This window comes from Agelaius phoeniceus, chromosome 8, assembly GCF_051311805.1.
Source record: "Agelaius phoeniceus isolate bAgePho1 chromosome 8, bAgePho1.hap1, whole genome shotgun sequence".
Classification (NCBI taxonomy): domain Eukaryota; kingdom Metazoa; phylum Chordata; class Aves; order Passeriformes; family Icteridae; genus Agelaius; species Agelaius phoeniceus.
Window position 1 is genome coordinate 20,277,334 of NC_135272.1, and position 23,130 is coordinate 20,300,463.

At 39.2% G+C, this 23,130-nt stretch overlaps 1 protein-coding gene across 4 annotated transcripts in view; it reads left to right on the forward strand.

Annotated features, from left to right (window-relative positions):
* Positions 1 to 23,130, forward strand: part of DPYD (dihydropyrimidine dehydrogenase) — a 331,722-nt gene that overhangs the window by 290,400 nt on the left and 18,192 nt on the right. The window contains exon 21 of one of the 4 annotated variants that reach the window (XM_077182188.1): positions 6,705 to 6,781. The exons of the other annotated variants lie outside the window; for them this stretch is intronic. Coding sequence (XP_077038303.1) covers positions 6,705 to 6,755 — 51 coding nt within the window. The 3' untranslated portion in view covers positions 6,756 to 6,781. The remainder of the gene's footprint in view (positions 1 to 6,704; positions 6,782 to 23,130) is intronic. 4 annotated transcript variants of the gene reach the window in all.

Genomic DNA, 23,130 nt, shown 5'->3' on the forward strand with positions numbered 1-23,130 from the left:
TGTTTCTGGTTACTAGAGGGGATCACTTTGAAGACTGATTTCAGTTATACATCATGCCTATTGATTATCCTTCCAAAAATCTGATGTACGACTGTTGAAAATGTTGTAAAAAGTAAAGAATTACAAAAGAATAGGATTTGGAGTGTCAAACGCCTCCAAATCTCTGCTTATCATTGCTGATGACTGGAATTGGATTTAGCAGGAGATTAGAGACTCCTATATTGTTGTTGTTCTCTGTGGAGCTCTGAAAATTATAACATTACCTTCAAGGAGGAAAGACAATCCTGTTCCTAAAGCTCTGGATAATACACTGCTTAAAAATAAACCAAGATATAAGCAGTTTCATTTTCATCTACTTATGTTAAGCAGTTAAACCAGGCTCAAAGGGTTATAGCTAAACTTCTTTCCTTTAACACCTGTGGAAACCTACACAGAATTTCCAAATCATGTTACAGATTTGTTGTAATTCTTCTTTCAAGCTGCACTCAGTGTTCTGTCTTTGTTTTACCTTTGTATTTTACTAAAGAGACAACCATTGTCAAAGATGTTTTTCCTGTCCTTTTGAATGAGGAAAAAAAAATTGTAATTTTTAGTCTTTTTTTGCCTGTCACTACATTGATAATTAACTTTAAAAAAGGTTGCGTGAAAATATGCTTTAAGGAAGCATTTAATAATTCAAAGGAATCTTAAGTTGAAACAGGTCACATGAAAAAGAATAAAAACAAAGCCCTATGTAGTCTTGTGTGGCTGGCTCTGTTAGACATTTAAAAGAATACAGAATATAATTTATTGTGTATTTGTATTAGCACTTAACTATAGCATTGTAACATTCCTACTAAATAATAGCATTTAAAGTTAAGCAGGCTGCATTGTTGATAAGCTATTGATACATTTTAGGCATAAGCTCAGGATGGCTGTTTGTCCAGGAATGAACATTCAAGGGAAAAGGAAGAAAAATAATATAACTCTGGTAACTGGAAATACCGTGATAAATGATCCTACTAGGGGCAATCAAATACAAAGACTTGATATCATTAATATTTATAATATCCTAATTAGCAAGACTGTGCCTAAGCAGTGTTATTAGTGTAACTAATTATGTTATCATAAACTAAGTTTGCAGTATTGTAGGAATCAGTATTGTTACTTTCATAAATTATTATCAATATTGGATTTCATGTACTTGTGCCTAGTAAATTTAGTTAAGTACTGTAGTTTCATCTCAATTCAAACACAAATATCTAACTTGCTTGGCAGCAAGTCATTAACACGTTTGTGAGTCTCTTTCTAAAATGAATTCACTAAAAAGCATGTCCTTACTCTCTGTTTGGAACAGAAAAAGAACCTATTGATATTTTCTCATTGATAAAATAATGTATGGGAATGTATATGTTATATATGAAGTAAAATGCGACAATCAAAATCCTGCCTTATAAACATAAGGAGCTGCCCCAGTGTGTGTTGGTATATACCATGAGAGGAAATGCAGTTTCTTCAGTAGGACCTCTTAAGAAGCTAAGCAGAAAATACAGATGAACACTTGCATTCAAAAACAACAACAACAAAAAAGTTAATCTGCTGATTTTGATATGTTGTGGGTTTGATGCAGTAGATTTTAAAATATACAGGAATCATCCTCCTTTGCATTACAATATCACTTTTATTTTCAAATAGAATCACAGGCATAGGAAGGTCAGACATTTGACATTTTAGTAATAAGGAAGTGAGGGAGAATTATTTTCACCAGCATCAAGAACCATTTGCTTTCTGATTGTATACAAATTCATTGAGCCTCTATCAGTTTAAATAAATTACAGATTTAGGAGCCATTCTGTTCCCAGATAAGTATGTTCATAATGGTATCTGTTTAGATTCACAGTGCAATATTGAATGTAAATGTCTGTATTTTTATGTAATGGTGGACTATTCTTTTTATAATTCATCGTCCATCCTGGTTTCAGCATCAAACAGATCCTGACTGCAGAGTGTTGCCAAAGGAGAGTGACACACTGGAGTTTTGTCATGAAATATTGTAGTATTTGATGACCAGAGTAAACTAAAAGATAAATAAACTAAAAGATAAATACCTTCTTCTAAATGGTACTCCTAACCTCAAACTGAAGTTGTCTTGCCATGCAGTCACCACATAAATGACAAACTGAACAGTTATCACTGTCAGGTGTTATATTTATCACAATAATTTCCTTCCTAAACAGAGAGACTATTGAAAGTACTGTGCTAGATAGTGTAATATAACAAGCAGTTAAATAGCAAACATAAAATGCTTTGGCTGAAAAAGAGATTCATGTTGATTAGTATCTGTTCATCCTTCTGCATTAATGAAGCTAATACTTCTGATAATTTATAACCCTTGAAATATCAGAAGCACCATAGCACTGGAAAATATTTTGGAAACTTGAGTGCTCTTTTTCTGTTTTTTATTGTTGCAGAATTTATTTATTTTTGTATGTAGACCCTAAATTTATCATCTTTGAGCCAGCAGTATTTATTTTCTGATAGTCTTTTCAGTAGCTTTTTCCCTTTTGCTAACACAGCAATTGCTGCTGGAGCCATGGTCTAGGATGTGACCTGTGGTACTACACTGCCTATAACAGGAGTGAGATTCCCACTTAGGAATGCCAGCCTCACTGGTTTCCAGTCACTGGGTGACACAGGTTTCCATAGCTCCACCAATTTTACTCATTCTTTCCTGTGGTTGTAACCTATCTGTAACAGCTCTGAAGAGAGTCCTAGCACAGATGCTGTGTCAGACTCACAAAGGTGGCCAAAGCCAGAGTTCTGGGCTTCCTTCCTCATTGCTTTTCAGATGGTTTATTGAGTTGGGTTTGGGTTGGTTTTTTTGTTTTTTTTCTGTGGGAGGACCTGACCCTTGAAACCTTGGCACAGGTGACTGTCATTAATATCAACTCTTAGTGGCCTTTGCATGGAATAAAATATGTCAGCCTGACACAGGTTTAATCTCAGTGTGCAAACCTTGATGCTGAGATGAGAGAAGGGCAAAGTAAGGATGACACCAGAGTGCTTCTCACTGACTCCTTCAAGGAAGAACTTGTGTAAAAGCACACTTACCTCAGAATGAATTTAGGACTGAGATAAAGTGCCTGATGCAGTCAGGAAGACAGTTAAGATGTAGTGCACACTCTTACAACCCAAAGTTATTAGGGTGACTGCATAAACCAGAGGGAGGGCACAGCTGGTCTCCTTACAATACAAAATTAATAGAATTATATTTTAAAATAATGTTCACGAGTTTCTCAGGAACATAAATGACCAGGAGCAATAAAGATAACTCTGTTCTCACTAGATATCTGAACATGGTGTAGTATTCCCCAGAGGTGCAATTTGATCCCCTGTGTGTCTCACTGTCTCACCTTGTCTGTTTGTTACAGGACTCTTTTATTAGTTGCTCACTGATCTTAATCCAGAGAGCTGAGGTGATTGTGTCCCAGAAATGCACTGTGTCAGCTGGTGATCACAGAAGTGGTACAGTGTGTCTCTGTAAAAACTCCCACTAATGTCAGCTGTAAAAATCATACTTAATGCAGTGGCTGCTATACATGCCAGGTAGCTAAACAAAAATCTTGCCATGCATTCAGCTGGTAGGTGTGGGTTTATAGCAAAAGAATATATATGGATGTTTCATACTTTGCTTTCAGCACCAGGAGTTACGAACAAGTGATATTTGTTTAATCATGTGTAAATGATAAAACAATTAAAAATAACAAAAACTAATAATTTAAGCATCTTTATTCCAGAAATCTACAATACCCCAAAGGAACTCAGTGGGTAGTTCTCAACTGTTTAGGTTGTGCTATACTAAAAATGTTTAAATTGTATCTGTTAAAAAGACATTATGGACATTTATGGCTTTATTCACCAGGCAGATGAAAGAGAATGATGCTGTATATGCACAGTGTATGACTTCAATGACATTTCATCACCTTAAATTTAGCAACCTTCTGATTTTCTTCTCTGAATGGACTTCCCATTGGAACAGACTTCCCGTTTGGACTAAAATGTTCATTTCCTAAAAGTTATCTGTGGGTACTAAAATCTGAGTCTTCCAAACAGTATAAACCTGCTAAATTCTAACTGTACTGCAGTCAAATCTAAGTAGTCTTTTGTATGGCAGAGAAAAAACCTTGGGAACTCAGCCATGCAAGAACCACTGCTGCATCATAGAGTTTTGTCTGCCTTCAGATTCTTCAAGACCTCTGACTACCATCACTGAGCAGAGGTTTTCACCCTTCATTTTTGGAAGTGCTCCTTGTTCTTTAGGAAAATAAATTTGTTGGAAGTTGTTCCTCTCACATGTTCTCCCTCCTCTCTTCTCCAAGTGCAATTACCTCTGTGCAATAATTTTTCTTTCCTTCTTAAATGTGTTATCACAGAGGCATTACTGTAATTCCTGACTGGCTCACTTATGGCCAGCCACGAGTCCATCACTGGCTGGCCTTGGCTCTATCAGACACGGGGAACCTTCTAACAGCTTCTCACAAAAGCCTTTCCAGTAGCTCCCCCTGCTACCAAACCTGGCCTCACAAACCCAAGAGAGCTGTTTGATCCTCTTTCCCATTAGCTAAAACTGGGACCCGAAATATGGCTTTCAGCCAGACAAAGCCTTTTAAGTCTAAGCCAGTATTGATCAAGAAACCTCTTACTTTAGGACATTATGGGAACTCGCGTCAGCACACTCAGGGACTCTTGCTGCAAATGCTTGTTGGGTTGCCCAAAAATAACGCTCTGCCAAAATATGTCTGCACCATTATCTGCAGGAAGATGAGGAAATAAGTCCTTTCCTTCTGCTCCCCGCTTAGCCTTTCAGCTCCTCATCTGATGATGAAAGGCCTCCACAGGCATTGCTTCAGGTGAGAGTCTGGTGGTTCTCTGCGGGGAGAGCCAGCAGAGCAGACTCTGCACCCCACTACACAAGTCATATTTACCAGCTTTGCTGCCATTGGTGAACCTCCCAGCCATTCAAGCTGAGCTCAATTATGAGTCTGACAAATTTGTAGAAAAAACCGGACCACTTCAGAATCTTTTTTTTCCCTAATTGTTCTATTATGGAAGTTTATGTTGTGATTACCTACAGCGCTGTTTCTCACAGAGAGAGCAGGTTACGTAAAATGTATCTTCCCTAACGGTGAAGCCATTTGCAGTAGAAATGTATGAAACAAAAGGAGCTAGGATTATTAAAGTGTATTTTAAATACTTTAATCTCTGGGGGGTTTATATGTACTGTATGCTAAATTTGCTTTGAGCATGGAGTTTAAAGTTTCAGATGCACAGGCAGTAAATGTGGCTATTAAGAAAACCGTGTATTTCACGCTAACTCCTTGGCTGTAGCAGTTTTAGTGCGTTCACTGCTGGCAGTGGACATCAAGCCAGGAAAATCCAACTCCTGATGCAAAAGGATTAAAAAAAAAAATTCCAGGCACTGCCAAAAATACATAATTCTTTTTTTGTACTCTGCAGTTTGTTTTACTTAGGGAAACGGCCTGGTCATACCCTGCAGCATGCATTCATTACAGTGATCTTTGACTGGCAGATGCAGAGTAATAAGATGCATATTTTAGTGCTTATTATAATACCCTGTCCAAAAACAACTTGACAAATTTGTGATTTCGACAGTATCTCATTTTGCTGGCTGCAGTGCTCTGTGATTGCCTGGTCCACGTGGCTTCCAGATTATGCATACCACCAATACTGCTCATTAAAATGGCCACAGTTCACCAGTTTCGGTAGCTTGGAACGAACTTGGAATGAATTATTATACAACAAAGAGGCTGCTGTCATGCAGAACAAAAGACAAGCAAAAGAGAGCTTCGGCTTAATGAGGCTAAGTGAGTGTCTCCCCTGCATCACCAGCTACTTGATGGCCTTTGAGCATGGATTTTTTTTCTCCACAGGCCAAAACCTTTGGTCTATTATTTTGTGTTTATGCACCTTGAGGCTAATATACATTTTAATATGCTGCACATGGAGAAAAAAATCAGCCATTAGATTAGAACATGTGCACTCCCTGTTAAGTTAATGACAGCCGAACATAGAGATAAATTTAGGTTTTCATATTTAATTATAGCACAGTGCAGTACGTTTAGCAAGGATAAATTGCACTATTATTATGCTTCATTTTTTTTGACATCTTTTCATATTAACCATGCACACTTACCCCCACTTCCTCCCCAGTGTCACACATAATGTCTCTGTGCATCATCCTTCTCTAACACCATTAATTTTTTATTCTGTACAGTTGTATATGTATTGTTGTATTTGTTACTTAGGGTTAGCTTGCTGGCTGGATAAAACCATTCAAAACAGGCCCTGTGTTAGGTGATCTACATAGGCACTAGAGACAGAAAAGACATAAAAAGAACTGGCCTGTGTGGCCAGAAATGGTTCCTCATTCTGCTCCCAGAGCAGGGTTCCCAGCCCTTCTTCCCTGGATGCTTTCAGAGTGGTGTACACTCTCTGACTGCAGAGGAGTAGCCCCTTTCTCAAGGAACCAAATAGGAAAAACCAGAGAAATAGTGTTTGGAAGAGGTTAAATAAGTTCTAAAGCAGATTTTAGTTGGATAATATTAATATGGGTGATGGCAATGTTAATATAAAAGGTCTAATGTTTTAGGTAGTATGTGGTATTTGTTGGGGTTTTGTACATATGCTGTCTCTGTTTGTCAAAGGTGTTGCTCCAAGAATGGCATCAGGAATTAGGCCAGACATCAACCTTATAGAAGACAACATGAAATTAAACATGGAGGCAAGTTGGCATGCAATTCAGTCTTTGAGTGTTCTTATAAAGTTTAATGTGGATATTTGATAGTTTCTGTGCTGCTGTGGATTTGATGGTGATGCTGGACTGTTTTTTATTACTTGAGAATGCTTTTAAGATTTGCTTTCAGCTCTGGTCTGAGCTATTCATGTAGCTGTAGTTTGTGAAATATATGTTTGCATGCTTCACAAAATTAAGGAAATACTGCTATTTTCCAAAGTGGATTAGAGCAGGTAATAACTCACAGGAAGAAGATTTTCTTCCTCCTGCTGTGTGTATAAGCAGGCAGAAGATATTATGCTACGGGCTTATTCCTAGATTATTCCTTATTGGGTAGTTGTTTCGTGACAAAAGACACTGTGGCTTGATGACCAGAGGGTCATGACAGGAATAATAATCACCATATGAAAGAGTGTCTGGATCTGGGTGATAAAGCATTCCTCATCACAATCAGTCAGCACTTGCTGGTGCAAGAATTTTCCTCAATGGCAGAGATCAGCTTTTTCATATTAATTGAGAGCCAATCGGTCTCTTTTCCTCTCCCTCTCCTCCCTCTTTCTCCAGCCTTCAGTTCTGTACCAGATTTTCCTGCTGAAGAGTATTTTCTTTGTCAGGTGAAGACAGATTTTGGGGATGTTTAGGATGCTGCAGTATTTGTGGGATTGGTATTGGTTGCAGAGCCTTACTCTTTGTGTTCACACTGAGTAAAGCTCAGGTCAGTAATGATTGATAGCTAATTGTCTGCAGTTCAAGCACTAGAAAATGGGTTGGCAATTAATTTATGTGTGCAAAATTCTTCTCCCTGATTTCGTAAGTGCAGATTTCGATGCAAATTGCATTCATGAAAGCAAGGTTGTGGCTTTCAAAATGTAAGCTATAATTACTAGTCTGAGAACCTGATGATACGAAAGTCTTCCTCTAGAATCTACCCCTAGTGAGAGAAGACATTTATTAACAACATTGTGTATTCCTAAGCAGCACTTCTAACCATCTTTAGTTCATTAAGCCCTGGTAAAATCTTGGTATTACATGGGGTACAGTCTCACGGAGTTGCTGTATCCTACAGACATCCAGATGGCTTAGAAATATCTGTGCAATCAGAAAGGCCCCTTCTGTATCTGTAGGTAGCTATTATTAGTAAAACCTGCTTTAATTTATGTGTCCCCATGTTGTTTATGGTACTAGTCACAGCCACACATATTGATGTGCAAGAAAAGACTTGGACTTTACGTTCTGAGAGAATCATTGTCCCTTTAATATTCTCATCTAAGAAATCTGTTTATTTGGATAGCAAGGTACTCTGTGGCCCACAATGTCCATGCAAGAAAAGTGCAAAATTAAGTAGGCGGTATTGGTCATAGACAGCAGACTTAGAATTAATTTTCAGCCTGTTTTCCAAGAACCCTTTTATTTTTATGCTAGTTTTGAGAGGAAGTTAGCAAGAACATCTTTTAATTTTCTTAGGAACAGATTTGGCCCATAAGAATAGCCTCAAGTGTAGTGGCATGCACATACATATGAGAAGTATAGAGGAGTTATTTATGGGGAGAGGCTAAAGAAGCTAAAAGTCCTAAAGTGTCCTGTAAACATAAGAGGTGGAGAACTCAGTGATGTATAAATATTTGACGTTTTCAATCAGTGAAGAAAGGGGGATTTTCTGATGTAGAGTGAAAACTCAGCTGAGACTGATGAGTTAAATTAGGAGGGGTGGGGAAAAGTGTTCAGGAAAAGTAGGAGAAAAATTATCTTGATTGGAAGAAAAGTGTTTTTGTAGAAATGATGGTGGTTTCCTGCTGTGCTGCTGAGATTAAAGGTGGAGAGGACTTGTAAAGCTTCAATGCAGAGAATCTAATGGAACTACTGCTGGGAGAAATTCTGGGTTGCCAGGACTATGTGCTGGACTTGCAGACTTCTCCTGTCTGCACAAGCTGGACCCTGACCCTTTCCAACATTACAGCTGTACAATAGGGGCTACCTATGGAAGCAACTGGATCCTTATAAAGTGTTCAGACAGTGACTTAGTGTAAGTATCTAACAGTATGCAATTGAAATGTCTTTTTATTTAAAGAATAAGATCAGACTTAAGGAACATGATTGTGACCTTTCCCATTTACTTTATTTTTATTGCTATGGAAAGCCCTTGAAGGTTTTTCTGTCATCTTGTGCAGTTTTGATTCAACCACATGGGTGTCTTAGTCAATGGGTGTCAACAGTCAAAGCTGTACTTCCTGAGTTTTTTATGGACATATGGACTAAAAATGTCTTTCTGTTCCATTGTCCACGAGTCACACGTTGGCACAGGACAACTGTCCCCCGTACCTGAACGGGGCTGGTGGCACACCATTTCTACATGGAGAAGTTGAGAAAAAAGATTTCTGCACTCAGCTGACCTATTCATGCTGAACAAAACTCATTAAGGCCCAAGAACTGCGTTTGGGTTGTTCCAGGGAAAAATTACAGCCAGCCTGTAATCTGTTACTCCACACTGGGGCTCTGTAATAGTTTGAAGTGGCCTGGCAAGAATTTTATTGATTTCTTGGGATCTCATTCAGGCTGATTGAACTTGTGTGCTGTGATGGTGGATGTTTAAGAACACCTTCCCTAGCTATTATTAAGAAGGTGGGTCTAATCCTCAGACAGGTAAGACCTTGTTTGCCCTTCATTCAACTCAGCAGACAAGTATTAATGAAATAGCTCCTTTTATATTTTATGCCATGGCTGTGTTTTTGATTTCCACACTTGGAAACTATCCAGTGTAAGTAAGTCAGTATATAGCCCATATATTGGTCAGGATATGTCACATTATGTATGTGTTCTTTCTTTAATCATTTTGTGTCTTTCTGGTTTGACTGCTTGGAATAATTAATACATTCCTTTCTATTACTATGTTGTATTTTTCCAGTTGATGATTTATTTATATAAAAGCCATAAAATACCTTGTTTTATACATTATGTCTGGATTCATGAGAAATGAAGACACATATCACTGAAATACAGGGGTTTTTTTAGATCAGCCAGGACAAGGTCTTGCAGTGGGGTTTAAAGTAGTTTAAGTCTAGAACCTATGAACTATAATTGTATTTATTTATATTAACCATCATTACAGCATAGGGCATTTTATCCTAAATGCTAATCATTACTTAATATTTTCTGAATATTTATTACTACTACTACTGCAACTAATAATAATACTAAATATATGCCAAAAGGCATGTTTTCCAACTGCAAACCAGAAGTCTAATCTAGTCTCTTCAGCAATTTTTCCTTGCCTTTACTGAGCCTTCTTTTAAATGCTGAGCGCTTCTGACATTTTGAAATGTCATTTCAAAATTTTCCATTTGTAAATTGACAACCAGAAGACCTATTGTAAACACAGAAAGCTCTATAAGCACAAGCATATCTATATTTTCTCTTTTACTAAAAATGTGTCACCAAACTGTAAACAGCTCAGGTACCATTTCCATTAGGAAAAATGATATTTTGAAGCTTCTAAAGTTACCAGTTAAAACAGAAGCAACCCAAAATCCTTTGGTGACTGTGGCATGAGTGTGCCTTTTTGTAATCACCGTTTCCTAAGGAGCACCCAAAGGAGCACGGCCTCAGGGCTGTTTTGGTTGGTGCAGAACAGGGCTAATAAATGCCTCACACTTCAGAGCTCCCTCTCTTTCTTCACAACAAAGTCATCATCTTTCATTTGATAGACTGCAGCCATTTTCTTATCAACTCTGTCATAGCTTGGTTTTGACCTTCAGTTCCTGGTCTGTGGGTGGGCTCTTGTGCCTGCTGCTGGATTTTGGACTTATTTACCAGGATAAAGCAGATGGAGGAAAAACAGTGTTTACATTTTTCTACAAGACCTAATTTATTTCTCTGTTGTTTATTGCTGAGTTATTTTTATCTACGTAGTATGAATAGTTCGCAGAGGTATTTATAACAACATTTCACTGATCAACATGCAGTCTGAAAAGCTTGAAAGTCTGCCTCTCTGTCTTCATTTAAAAAACCAGTTTCTCTCCATCCAGACTGTGCCTTTAGTTGCCCAGTTCCTAAATGGCAGTTTGGGAGGGCACGCCTCTGATTTTGACCACTATTTTGAGTACTGGCTCATAATTCAGCACACACTGGGAATATAATTTTTAGTGCAGAATCGAGCATTTATTGAGATGTATTTAGGTGAAATCTTAACACAGTCTGTTGTAAGACTCTAGCTCTCCAAATACCATCCCCAGCTCATCCACAGATAAAGGGCTCAGTGTAAAGTGTCTGACTGGGTGAGCTGCCCTTGGGATTCTCCAGCACAAGGGATGCAGGCCCTGACCATGAGCATTAGCCAGGATATGCACAGTTGCTGCTGTGCAAGGGACCATGCCACAACACAACTTGCTTTCAGTTTCGAGCGTTGAGAGGTTGTACAGTGCTATCATCCCAGTACAAGACAATTCCATAAAGCAATTGCAGTGAAACTTGGAGACTCAAGAATTGCATGGGTAGTGGTGGACACATCAAAATCTGAGCTCATACACCCTGTAGTGTCTCTGCCTCAGTCCCATAAGGGTACTTTAATTTTCTTCCTGTCTTGCAGCTCATATACATGCTTCTTTTGAGACCACACCCCAAATGCTGTTGGAAAAGGGCTGTAAAGTTTTAATGGTATATTTGAGGGTATTATACAAGCATATTAAAGTAAAAAAAACTACAAAGAAATTGAGGCTATGGGGATTTTTCCCCTCCAAAATAAGCTGAGTTTGAGACATTTGAGCTTTTCCCATAGTCTTTCACTTTCTAAGAAATAGTTGCAAAGAAGTTCAAAATATTCCCAGGTTTTCTCTGCCACAATAGCTCCACAGTGGCTGTTCCTGGCCCTCCATGCCCTACTTGCCACCCTGTGCCCATCTAGGGGATTCTCTGCAGCATAAACTCTGCCCCAAACCATGAACCCTGCAGTGGATAATCCTCATGGCCAGGTCCTGGCCATGTGTGTGACCTGTGCCATGAAACAGGCAGGATAGACATGAAAATTTTATGTTGTGGTGTTTATCTGGGCCCAAGTTCTTGAGGAATTTTTAAAATATAGTATGTGGCTTAGTGATCTACACTGGAACCAAGCTGAGAAGTGAGCTCAGCCAGAAAGTTCAACTTTGTTTGTGCCCCAGATGGCTTTATATGCATAAGAACAGTAAGACTTTTTAAAGGCCGTTGGAAATTTTTTCCTGTGATCTATTATAGCTGATATATCTTAAATTATTCTTCAACCCTTATCACAGCAATCAGGAACTTCAAATAAAGGTTGAAACGTGCTGTGCTTTGTCTTTCTACAGGAGCATGTTCTTCTCTCCAACTTGAAAAAAATAGGAAATCTTTTAAGGCATACTAAAATACAGCATGAAACTCAGTGTCTGTATCTAGTCTTCATGGGGGATGCTTGAAAGGAGTTGGATTGTTTTCCAGGGGGAACTTATGGCAGAGCGTTTGTGTATAAATTAACAGCAATGAAAGTGGTAAATTAAAATTGCACCGTCAATTTCATTCTTAGTTCTGCTTTGCATTTCTATAGAAGGATTTATTATTACTGTGATTTATCTTCTACTCCGAGGTAAAAGAATGGAGAGTATGGGGTAGCAGAAGTTGTAATTATCTTCTGGAAATCTCCAGCTTGTTTAAAATGCTGCAGCATGTCTGCTCAGAGACTCAAGTTGGTGTGAGTGCACCAGGCCAACCTCCCTCCATTTTCCAGGCTGGATTTCCAGCATTTTCCAGCAGAGCAGTTCAGCTGCAAGGTTCAGCACTCACTGAAGAAAAGATCTATCTTCCATCTCAGGTGAAGCACTCACCTCCTTTGTTGCCTCCATTTTTTTATTTTTTTTTTTCATTTTTTCCCTGGCTCCCTGCATGTGCTGGCAGTGAGGAGTGGTGGTGGTGGTGGTGTGGTGTGGAAGTCCCAGATGAGCCATCCAGGCACAGAACAGCAAACAGTGCTTGGCTTTTTTCCTCAGCACTGTCACTAAAAAGATCCTTTGCACCTTCTGTGCTGAAATCCCAGGGAAGGCTACACTCCATGACTCCCTGCATTCACTCCTTGGCTCGCTGGATTTTCAGCAGCACACTTTTATAACAGTGCTGTGTAAGGTGGCTGGATTGGCTTTGGGCCATGCACACAGCTGTGGGACAAGCTCTCACAGGACCTCAGACTCAGGTAATGCCCTTGCCTTTCACCCTGGCAGTAAAAGGCACTTTTCCAGCTTTACCTTCTCTGTGCAAAAGTGTGTCTGTGTTGCTACTTGCTTTTGTTTTTACAGGAAGGAAATCATTAAAATCTTAACCAAAACCAAGCAGCCTGATCCATACCAAAGAACAAGAATGAGAGAGCCGGTGAGACGTGCAAGATAGGTGGAGTTCATTACTTAAGGGAGACTGCTGGGATACTTTAATGATGAAGGTGGAATAAAACCTTTGCTAGGGAAGGTGACAATATGAAACAAGTGTCCATTTTATCTGGTTTCTTTTGTCCTCTGGAACAGAAACATAGACACTTAGAGGCAAGCTAAAGGAACCCAATTAAACACTGAAAGGAAATGAAAATGAGTTCACAGTTCTGTTCCCGAGACTCATTCCGTGAATATTCAGTTTGTATTATTTTCAGAAAAATGTAAGACATTATAATTCTCAAGATGTTTCTCATTCTTGAAGAGGGAAACTGGGTGCTTAGGCTGGTGTTTAAATATGATCCATACTCTCAGTAGTGTCATCGGGACCTGCCAAGTATTTGACATAGATCAATTTCATTGTTACAAAAAATGAGTCAGTGGATCCCTCAAATCTACTCATTTTTGTTGGGGAAATAAAGACTTAAAGACTTTAAAGCAAAGTTGTCTTAAGGGATAAACAATTGATAGTAAATAATATTAAAGAAGCTGGAAGCAATCATAAACAGTAACTTTTTAAAGCTATTATTTCACTTAGGAGTATTAAATCAAAATATTATAACTTTATGATCTGTCCATACTGGTGTCAGTATCAGTGTCCCTGATATCAGTAAAGTGTCAAAAAGAAAACTCTTTAGCATCCTGAGATTGCTTTGCTTCCTAATTAAGACTGCAACAGCATTTTAAAAAGTGTGAAAGGAACCCTGTGTGGTGTAAAGTAGCCATGGACTAACTGTTTTTTCCTGGTGCAGGAATTTGCTTTAAGACTAGGTTGAAGATACAGCTCATTCTTTGTCTCATGCTAGAACATTGTTAATTTTCTTGGTTTTTTAAAGCTCTAATTGTACTTCTCCTATTTTGGGGGAAAAAAAAAGAAAAAAAGGGAGAGAAAAAAGGGGTGTTCTTAAATGTTAAAAAATGCAGGGATAAATAATGCCATACCATTACACCTTTTATGGTTAGCATTAAGCTTTGTCTCTCTAGTTCCAGGGAGTCCCTTATGACAGAGAATAGCATTTTTTGAAGCTAGTTGGATGTTACACTGTTTTACTTCATTCTGCCTGGGCACTGACATCAGAAGTGATTCGATTCCTATAGGCACCTAACTTCAGAAAGGAGAGAAATGTCTGTACTTCCAAATTAAATGTACCCGGGAATATTCCTAGGTGCTCGGGCCAGCTGGCACCAAGCAGCCTGTGCCGATGATCAGAAGCTGTTAGTCTCCAAAGCAGGTTGGCTGCAGGCAGGCTGCCTGCTGGGAATGGCTCCTGGAGCATGCTGACTTCCAAAGGCTCTCCAGGAATTGCCTGGGACGCTGATAGTCAGCACAGGCCAAAAGCAGGCAAAAAATGCTGTAACGCTTTGTTAGGATAGATGAAAACATCCTTGTGCCCAGGAACATTCCCAGACACTGATTTACTACTGTGGGTATAGAGAGGATCTTGCAAAAGACTCTGAAGGGAAAAAAAAAAAGATAATGGCAGTATGTGACTGGGCATGAAAGATGGACAGATGGACACAGAAATGAGCTCTATTAGATGTTAGTGAAAATTGCACTCAGAAAAAAGCTCTAACAGCCTAAGGCTACAAAACCAAGAAAAGCAGTCAGAATTTTTAGAAAATCTCCAGAAATATCTTAAGATATAATAGGATGTAATGAAATGATATAAATGTGTGACTAATACACATATTTTTGTATGGTGTGACTAGTGTTACCCAAGTGTGGATAGTTTGAAAAAATGGTAAGTCCCTGTCTTTCCCAATGATATAAAGCAGCTAACCCATGAGTTCTTTGCATCCCAGAGCCTGAATTCAGTTTGTAGGTGGGACAAAGTTGCAGTGGTTCAGATGAGAGCACCCAGAGGTTCTGTTTGCATTAAGGAGTGGTGCAGACAGACAGGCCAGATAGGAGCAGGGTTGCAGAGTGAAGTGGTTGATGCTGCAGACTCCACACCGTGTGCATCCCAGGTTTTCTTCCTGACTTCGAGCTCTTGTCTGCTCTCATGGGCTAAATGCCCATTAGCAGCTGGAGCTCATTGCAGCTGCATCCATGGAGCACACACACTCACTCAGGTTTCATTTCATCCAAAATAAAATGCAGTTTGTGCTCTCTGCAGCTGCTGCTGTAAGAAGTGAGGTGCAGTGTGTGGGGACAAAGAAGAGATTCATGTCAAAGGTGTGCTCTGGTCTGAGCTAAACCATGAGTGCAGAGCTCAGGCAGCAGCACAGCAGCAATGCAGGGCTCCTGGGCACGAGCTGAGGCCACCAGTGGAGTAGAGACAAGCCCTTAACTGCCCAGAAAAGGTTTGCATAGACAAGGAAAAATTTTGTGCAAACACAAATGCATTAGCACAAAGCAGAGAAGAGAAATCTGGTAATTGTCTCATATATGGGATTTTTTGTATTGGCAAGAAGAGTGTTTTGCCAAAGCTTGCTTGCAGTAGCAAAAAGGAAAAATTTACCACATCAGGAAAACAAACTGACTCAGAAAATACAACTTTACTCATATCTGGCTTTGATGCACTACACAAGATCAAAAATAAACTTTGAGTGCCGTTTGCAGAAGCATGAACTTTAAACTAAGAGCAGCAGCACTAAAGAAGAGAAGAGTTTGAATGCCAGCTGGATAGTTAAAACATCAGTAAATACTAGACAACAGAGACTTTGTTGGCATTTTCTGGGAGTCTAAAACTGCTTACAAAAATGTACAGCATAGAAACAATCAAAAAATTACATGATAGAAACAATCAAAATACCAGCAGGACAATGTTGATTACAAAAAAAAAAAAAAAAAAAAAAAAAAAAGCTGAACAAATTTAAATACCAAAAAGTATAGATAACTCACAAATACTCTGCTTTTAACTAAATGAAGTGCATGAATAAAAGAAGCATGTGACAAAATTGGGGCAAACAATTAATAAAAGTTACAGACAAAAAGTCAGAAAACAGCTGAACTAGGTAGCACTCTGTAAGAGCCTCTGTAGCAAAGTATTTACATGGTGTTTTAAAGGTCTGGAAGTCTTCTAGGCAAAGAAAAGCTGGAAATGGACCCAGCGATGCAGCCAGGAGGGCACTTGATTGATAGAATGTCCTCAGCACTCAGAGAAAAGGCATTAAGGGAAGTGAAAGTAAGGAGAGCATGTCTCACTGCTGAGGTTTTGCAGAGCCACAGGTCAGATGGGCAGCCAGCCAGCTGTAGAGAAGATGGGAAGCTGTTCATATGCATAGTCTTTTAGCAATTTAACAAGGCATTACACAGACCTGCAGGTGGTAATGTAAATTCCATCTTAAAAAAAGACTTTACAGTTTCTGATGCAATATTAATATATTTGCAAATGTATTAGATGTAAGAATTACAGACTGTAGCTACCTCAGTATCTTTTGAGCATCTCTTGGTGTGGATACCAGTGGAATAAAATGCAATTTGATATCAAAACTGTGGTTGATGAATGCCAACAGTATCAGCAAGAGGAACTAATGGAGCTGGCGGGGATCACTGCCACAGCTGTAAAGGTGCAGAAACAGAACAGCAAAAGCTGTAGCTGATCATGATTACATTCTCATCTATCTGCTTGAAATGACCAAGGCAATAAATCTAAAATGAAATAAAATGAGATGAAATTGCATTTGACTCCTGGAGCACTGGGATAATTGCTGACCTCCTAAAGGCTATTACCTAGCTCCTAAAAAGTAAAAACCATGCAGGACAGACCCACACCTGAAAATGTCAGTTTGAAGATTAGTGGGATTCATAAACCATCTCACAATACCTTTCCACACTTTCCAGATCTGTACAGTCTCCTGAGGTGATTACTAAACAAAAGCATGCTATGAATACAACCGCTGTGATTTGCTGGAGTCTTCTCCTGCATAAAGGAGCTGCACAGAATACCCCACGGTGCAGCACTGCAGTATGTAAATGCTGAGGCCATTCCATTGCACAAGGCAGGGGCACAGCCCCTCCAAGGAGGCTTGTACCTCACCAGCAGTGTGGGAACAGACCAGATCACATGCACTGAGTCATGTGGGCAAGTGAAAATGTCAATCCTGATGTCCTAAGGGCAGAAAGGGTATGAGTACAAAGTGGCCATCAGTTATTAGAGAGGATTTTATAAAGCCAGAACTAGCACCCCCTCAGTAACCACAGGCTGCAGTGACTCTCCTTGCTCAGCATCTGGAAGGGATTGAGATGTACACCCCTGAGCTCTTACCAGGCTGCTGTACACAGAATCAGGACAACTGAACAGTTGCTGCAGTCAGGATGCACCACCCTACAAGTCCCACTACCAAACTGCATTTGGAGCCTGGGCTCGTTCATTCATACAAATCACCTGGCAACAAAAATCTCCTCCACTTCTCATCACTGCTACCACTGCAGCAAATTGCAGTTTGCCCTGCAGTGGTGTCATGGCTTGTTGGAGTGCTCTGCACCAGAAGGGCTGCATATTTGGGAACAGACTTATGCTCATGAGTGTTCTCTGGAGGCAAGAAATGGCCCAGCCTTCCCAAGGAGAAGCAGCAATTCTCTCCTGTGTGGTGCCTGCCCCTGTAAGCTGCTCAGACTGAAGCTCTCCTAGGAGCTTTATCCATTGAAATACACAGCACCTCTGAAAAATATGGAGAAAAAGAGTCAGGCAGACAGATGACATGGATTATCTATAATAACATAAATTATGTCATCTGTGACCTTTAGAGCAGCACTGCTATTGTAGACAGCATTAATGTAGAGAAGCTGCACTAAGTAGAAAATTTTGTTTCCCTCTCTGTCTTAATGGTCAAAATGGCCACAGATGATTTGTTTTTGAACTGTAGATTGAATCACTATAAATACCTGGCATAATTTTAACAAGTTGAATTATGTGAAGAAATAAAAATAATTTTTTTCACGATTTAAATGAGGATGAGATTTTTAAATATGGCACATTTTTCAGTAGCAATGCTCTGTAGGGCTTGCAGGATCACTCACTTGTGAAGAGGTTATCCTGTGGTTATTATCTGGAACTGAGTGCAGAATGGCTGGAGACAAGACAGTTTATTCAAGCAGCACAAAAGATGTGTCCACTGTGTGCTCTGTCTCACTTCATGGGAGCTGTGCAGCTCCAGGGATGAAGCCAGGTGTGCATGCCCAAGAAGGGTGGCTTGGCTGTGGGCAGCCAGTGGGACGTGGTGCTGGTTCCCCAGTCGCTGCACGGGGGCCCAGGCTCAGCCGGTGTAAATCCCTGCGCCGCGTGGAGAAGCTCTGCAGGATCAGCACTGGAGTTCCTTTGCATTTATTGGGTTGCCTGTGCCATGTCACCCGTTTGACCTGCCAAGTAGCCACAGTGAGCACACAGAGCAAAGTGATAGGTAAAGTTTTTCTGCCTCCTTTGTTTATCTGCAAGGAGCACACGAGCAGTGAAAAAGGGAATGGTCTATTCAAGCAATATGTGATTGTGGTTCTGCTTAATAGCAGAGGCCAGGCTGAATGCATATTCTTCTGAGCCTAACTGTGCATACAAATCAGTGAAGTCTTGCAGTACCAAGATGAACAGAACTCATTTTAAAGCTATTACAGTAATTTAAAACAAGATAGTTTTTTTAAAGTACAGTGATGGATGCCTGTAATCTGTATTTCTAATGATTTGCATGTTAGATTTTTAAAAATCAAATTCTTTCTCTGATTGACTTGAGTGAAAATCTAATCAAATTAGCATTTTAGAATATATGACCATTGTAATGCCATATTCAGAATATAATGATACTTTAGATACTTTAGCTGTTAAAAAGACAGATAAATATGCAAGAGAGGCACTGTGGGGGACTTGGACTCTAATGAGGACTCTTCCTGTTTTATACGTTTGGGTTTTATATAGTGTCTGTTACTTTAGTACCTACATATTGGTGTCTCCTCACTACTTGATGGTGATATAAGAAGCAGTTATATCAGTTTAGTGAAGCTCTCTTTTGTAATGTCTTATTTATATTTGATTCATAAGTTTGATGTAACATTAATTTTAAAGTGTTTAGCAATTACTTATTTCCTTTCAGATCTGTTTAAAAATTTTAATAGCTTGAAATTATAAAAATTATTATCACTTTCCTTTACTGCACCATTCAAATTTTTTCATCTAGCTATATTTTTTTTAATGTCATATGTTATGTGTTGCTTTGTCACATTTTCAAAACTGCTTAAAGGCCTTAATCAAACCAGAATATCCAAACTCTTCATAGGAGATTATTCAGCATTGTCTCATCCTTCCTCTCACCAACTGAAGTGGGAGGTTTGACTATTGAGGGTAGAAGTACTTGCTATTAATGCTAGAACTATTTGTATTATGACTCTTAGCATGAGATTTAGTGAGTTTAGGATATTGAGGTGATGATGAAAGGCATTGTGTTACTGAATATGAGGACTAAAAGGCAGCAGTAGGCTCCTTGGTCATAACTGCAAGAGTTGACTAGAGCTCTTTTGTCTGCACTGAATACTTTACATTTAAATTAGGATTGTGTGAAGTAGAGATGGAAGGATTACATGTGTGAGAGATGAATGAGGGAAAGTATTGTAGTCTGTGCAGGAGGAGGATAAGTGTTGTAGTTCATCTGCCATAAGAGATGGATTACAATGAATCTGAAGTGGAAGAAGGCTTAGATAGGAATTATTAGCAGTGATTTGCATTTAAGTAATCTATTAGTTCAATAATATATGTATAGTTATGCAGTGTGTAGTCTACCAGGGAAAAGTGGAGTTTATTTCTAGATATATTTAAATTATATGCTGTTTACAGTATAGACATTTGGTAATAAGTCTGGAGCTTCCATGCAAAAAAAAAATAGATCAAAACAAAAAGACAGGATAAACAAAAATCAAAACAAAAATCTGCAAAGGATCCAGCAGATGGGAAAAGTGTAGGCTCTTACCTCTTTTGGAAGGTTTGATTGCTAGCAGAAAGTACTTGACAGGCAAATTTGCAGCTGAAACACATACAGCAATGGTGGAAATGCACTTTCTTTGCACACAGGGGAAGCATTCGTTATTTTACTGAATGTACTGAAAGCCTTGTAGAGTGGCTTCCAGAATCTCAATTTCTCCAGAGTCTGGAAGAGGAGGTTGCCCTCTCTGTTCAGTCTCCCATTCCCCTGAGAGCATGAATCTGGTGGGCAATACTGACTGGTCTGGGAATGCTTTCTATGGCCCTGGTGCACACATAGCCTATTGATGAGTAATGCAGGGTCTGGAGCTGTATTTCCTCCAGGGGATGCTGGATTGGAAGTGGAAAAGCTAAGGCAGATGGAGATATTGCTCTTTTCATCTCCTCCTGGCCACAGGGATAAATTGGTGGGCTCTGTGGTAAAATGTTGAGTTGCTCAAGGAGCCCTTGAACTGATTCAAATGGGTCATTTAGGCACCTTAAATGCAGCTTCCTTGGCCTCAGAGTTCTCAAACAGGGCTATGCTGCTCCTGGTGCCTGGCCCAGCTCATTTAGCACAAGTGGAATTGGCAAACTCAGCTTGATGCTCACCTTGCTGGGTCAGCAGTATCTGTGATGGAGTGGCTGGTTGGTAACCACTATAGCAGCAAGGATATCCATGCTTTCTCATAGTTGGAAGACAAGATTTATTCTTCCCTTTTAATAGTCTAGCTGGCATCTCTGAGGCTTCTTTGAAAGGGCCTAGAAAACACACAGTTCTAGGACTGCTGGAGTCAATCCCATCAGTACATGTAGCCCCAGAAGAGAATGGTTAAATCCAAATAAACATGATTTTAGCAGTGGTCTCAACAGCTCAGTTACCAGCCAGTTTGGAGAAGGTGGGTAAAAGTATCTACCAATGGCATTTTCCATGTGATAATGTGATTTAAAGCATTCATATAAGAAGTGCATAAACTGAATGTATAGATATATGTATAAATGGTATATAGATACACATGAAAATGTGAATACTGCACTGATTATTTTTACTTAGGTATCAGTGAAAGTAAAAAATCTTGCTTGAAAAAAGTTTTTTCCAACCCTAAGTCTCAATTGATACGGATTCCTGTTTCCTAAACACATTTGAATACAGTTATATTTACTTGCCTGACACATATTTGTTAATAGCCATTCTGCTGACATCTTCTTTATGCTGCTGCTTAGCTGACAGAATTTCATCTGCATAAATGGGTGGAAAGTCCTTTCCTCACGTGTCCAACAAACTGGAGACAAAGTGCCTGCCAATGTTTTAATTTCTTTTCCATGTTCTGGTTAGAGAGTGAGAAGAATGCTTTCACTCCACAGTGTCATGAATATGGTAATCTATGGAAATCACAGAAAGCAGGTACTTAAGTTAAGCACATACTGTACTACAGGAATCCCTGATGAATTCAAGTCTCTTCTGTTTAGAGAAGATGTTGTTGTCTATTAAGTGACAGACTGCCAGATGTTCATGAAGTAGCACAGTAATGTGTATCAGTATCTTCTTTTCTTTACCCCAGAAGGTAACATTTTCTTTATCATCTATGTCATCCTGGTTTTTGATTGTAAATGTCTAAGCTTGCTTCAAATATTAACTCTTTTTTGTTTTATTGATGAATATTTCATTACTTCGGTACATTTGTAGCATGTAAGTTGTTGCTGCACTGTAGTAAGCCTATAATCCTAAAGTCTTTTCCCTCACCTGGTGTATGTAAACCAAACATTTGAGTTAGAACATGAAGAATAATTCATTTCTAATTTGGAGCTAGAAGAGAAAATTGTGTCAGTGTTAGAAAAATTACAAAAGGAGAAATAATTGTTATTTTAAATAATATTTTTATCTGCACATTCAAGCATGGCACTGTGTATCTCGTGGTGAGGTCACTGCAATGTGTTTCCCTAGAATACACATTATTGTTCTGTTTAGACTCAGAGTTACTGAAAGGCTGGGGGTTAGCTCACCCACTTCAAATAATCATGGTTTAAAGAGCAGGCAGAATAGTTGAGTAACTAAATGCAATGGTATATACACATGCTGTGGGCAGCAGAGGTTACAGAACAAGTATATGGGCAGTAATTGCAGATTACTGAGAGAGGGCTGTTTACCAAGCAAATAAAAGTTAAAAAAAAAAAACCAAAACTGAAAGGCAGAGTCTTTTTTCTGAATAATTGTTGTGTTCTGTCCTTTATTTTGATGGCATTCCCACATCATTAAAGGCACTGATGCCAGGAATGTATCACCTCTAAGAAACAGAGCCATGGGAACCCTTTAACACAAGGGACAAAGTTCTTGTGGCTTCTTGCTAATGCAACCACAGCAGCTCCAGGGACTGCAACAACTGATGTTGGCCCAAGAAACTCTCTGTCAGATGGAAACTGATAAAGTATCCCATCCTCTGCATGACACTCTTCTGCCCTGTGGGAGGACTCTTGCAGGATTCCCTGCTGGAGGTGTTGACATGAGCCCTAGTGCCAGCTCTGACCATGGCAGTGTATGGGACAGACACTGAGAAAAGCAACTATGTAAGAGGATTTAGCTTTGAATGCCTGAAAGAATAAGAATGTCTTGCAGGGTAACACTTTGTAGCTTCACTTTCTCCATTGCCACACATAGTTTTCATTAGTTAAGCTTTACATTCATTAGTTCAGCTTACCCGTGGGGAAAGCTTGTGCAAAATATTCTCTCCATATATCTATGAATATGAAAATGTGTATTATTTGCCACCTTCAGAGGAACAGAATTCAGCTGTTGTTGTTCTTGTTGGGTTTTTGGTTTTTTTTTTTTTATTTTCCCAGAAGAAACACAAGCTACCTTGACATTAGAGATTTTGTTGCTGTTACTGGTGCTGCTTTTGTTACTGGGACCTTGTGTTTTCTTTCTCTCTGGAAATGTTGGAGTCATGTTTCACTGTATTCCCTGAGAACAAGGAAGAAAGCAGATACTGTTTCAGGAAACTTTACAGTAATCTTTCTGTTGTTGTTATTG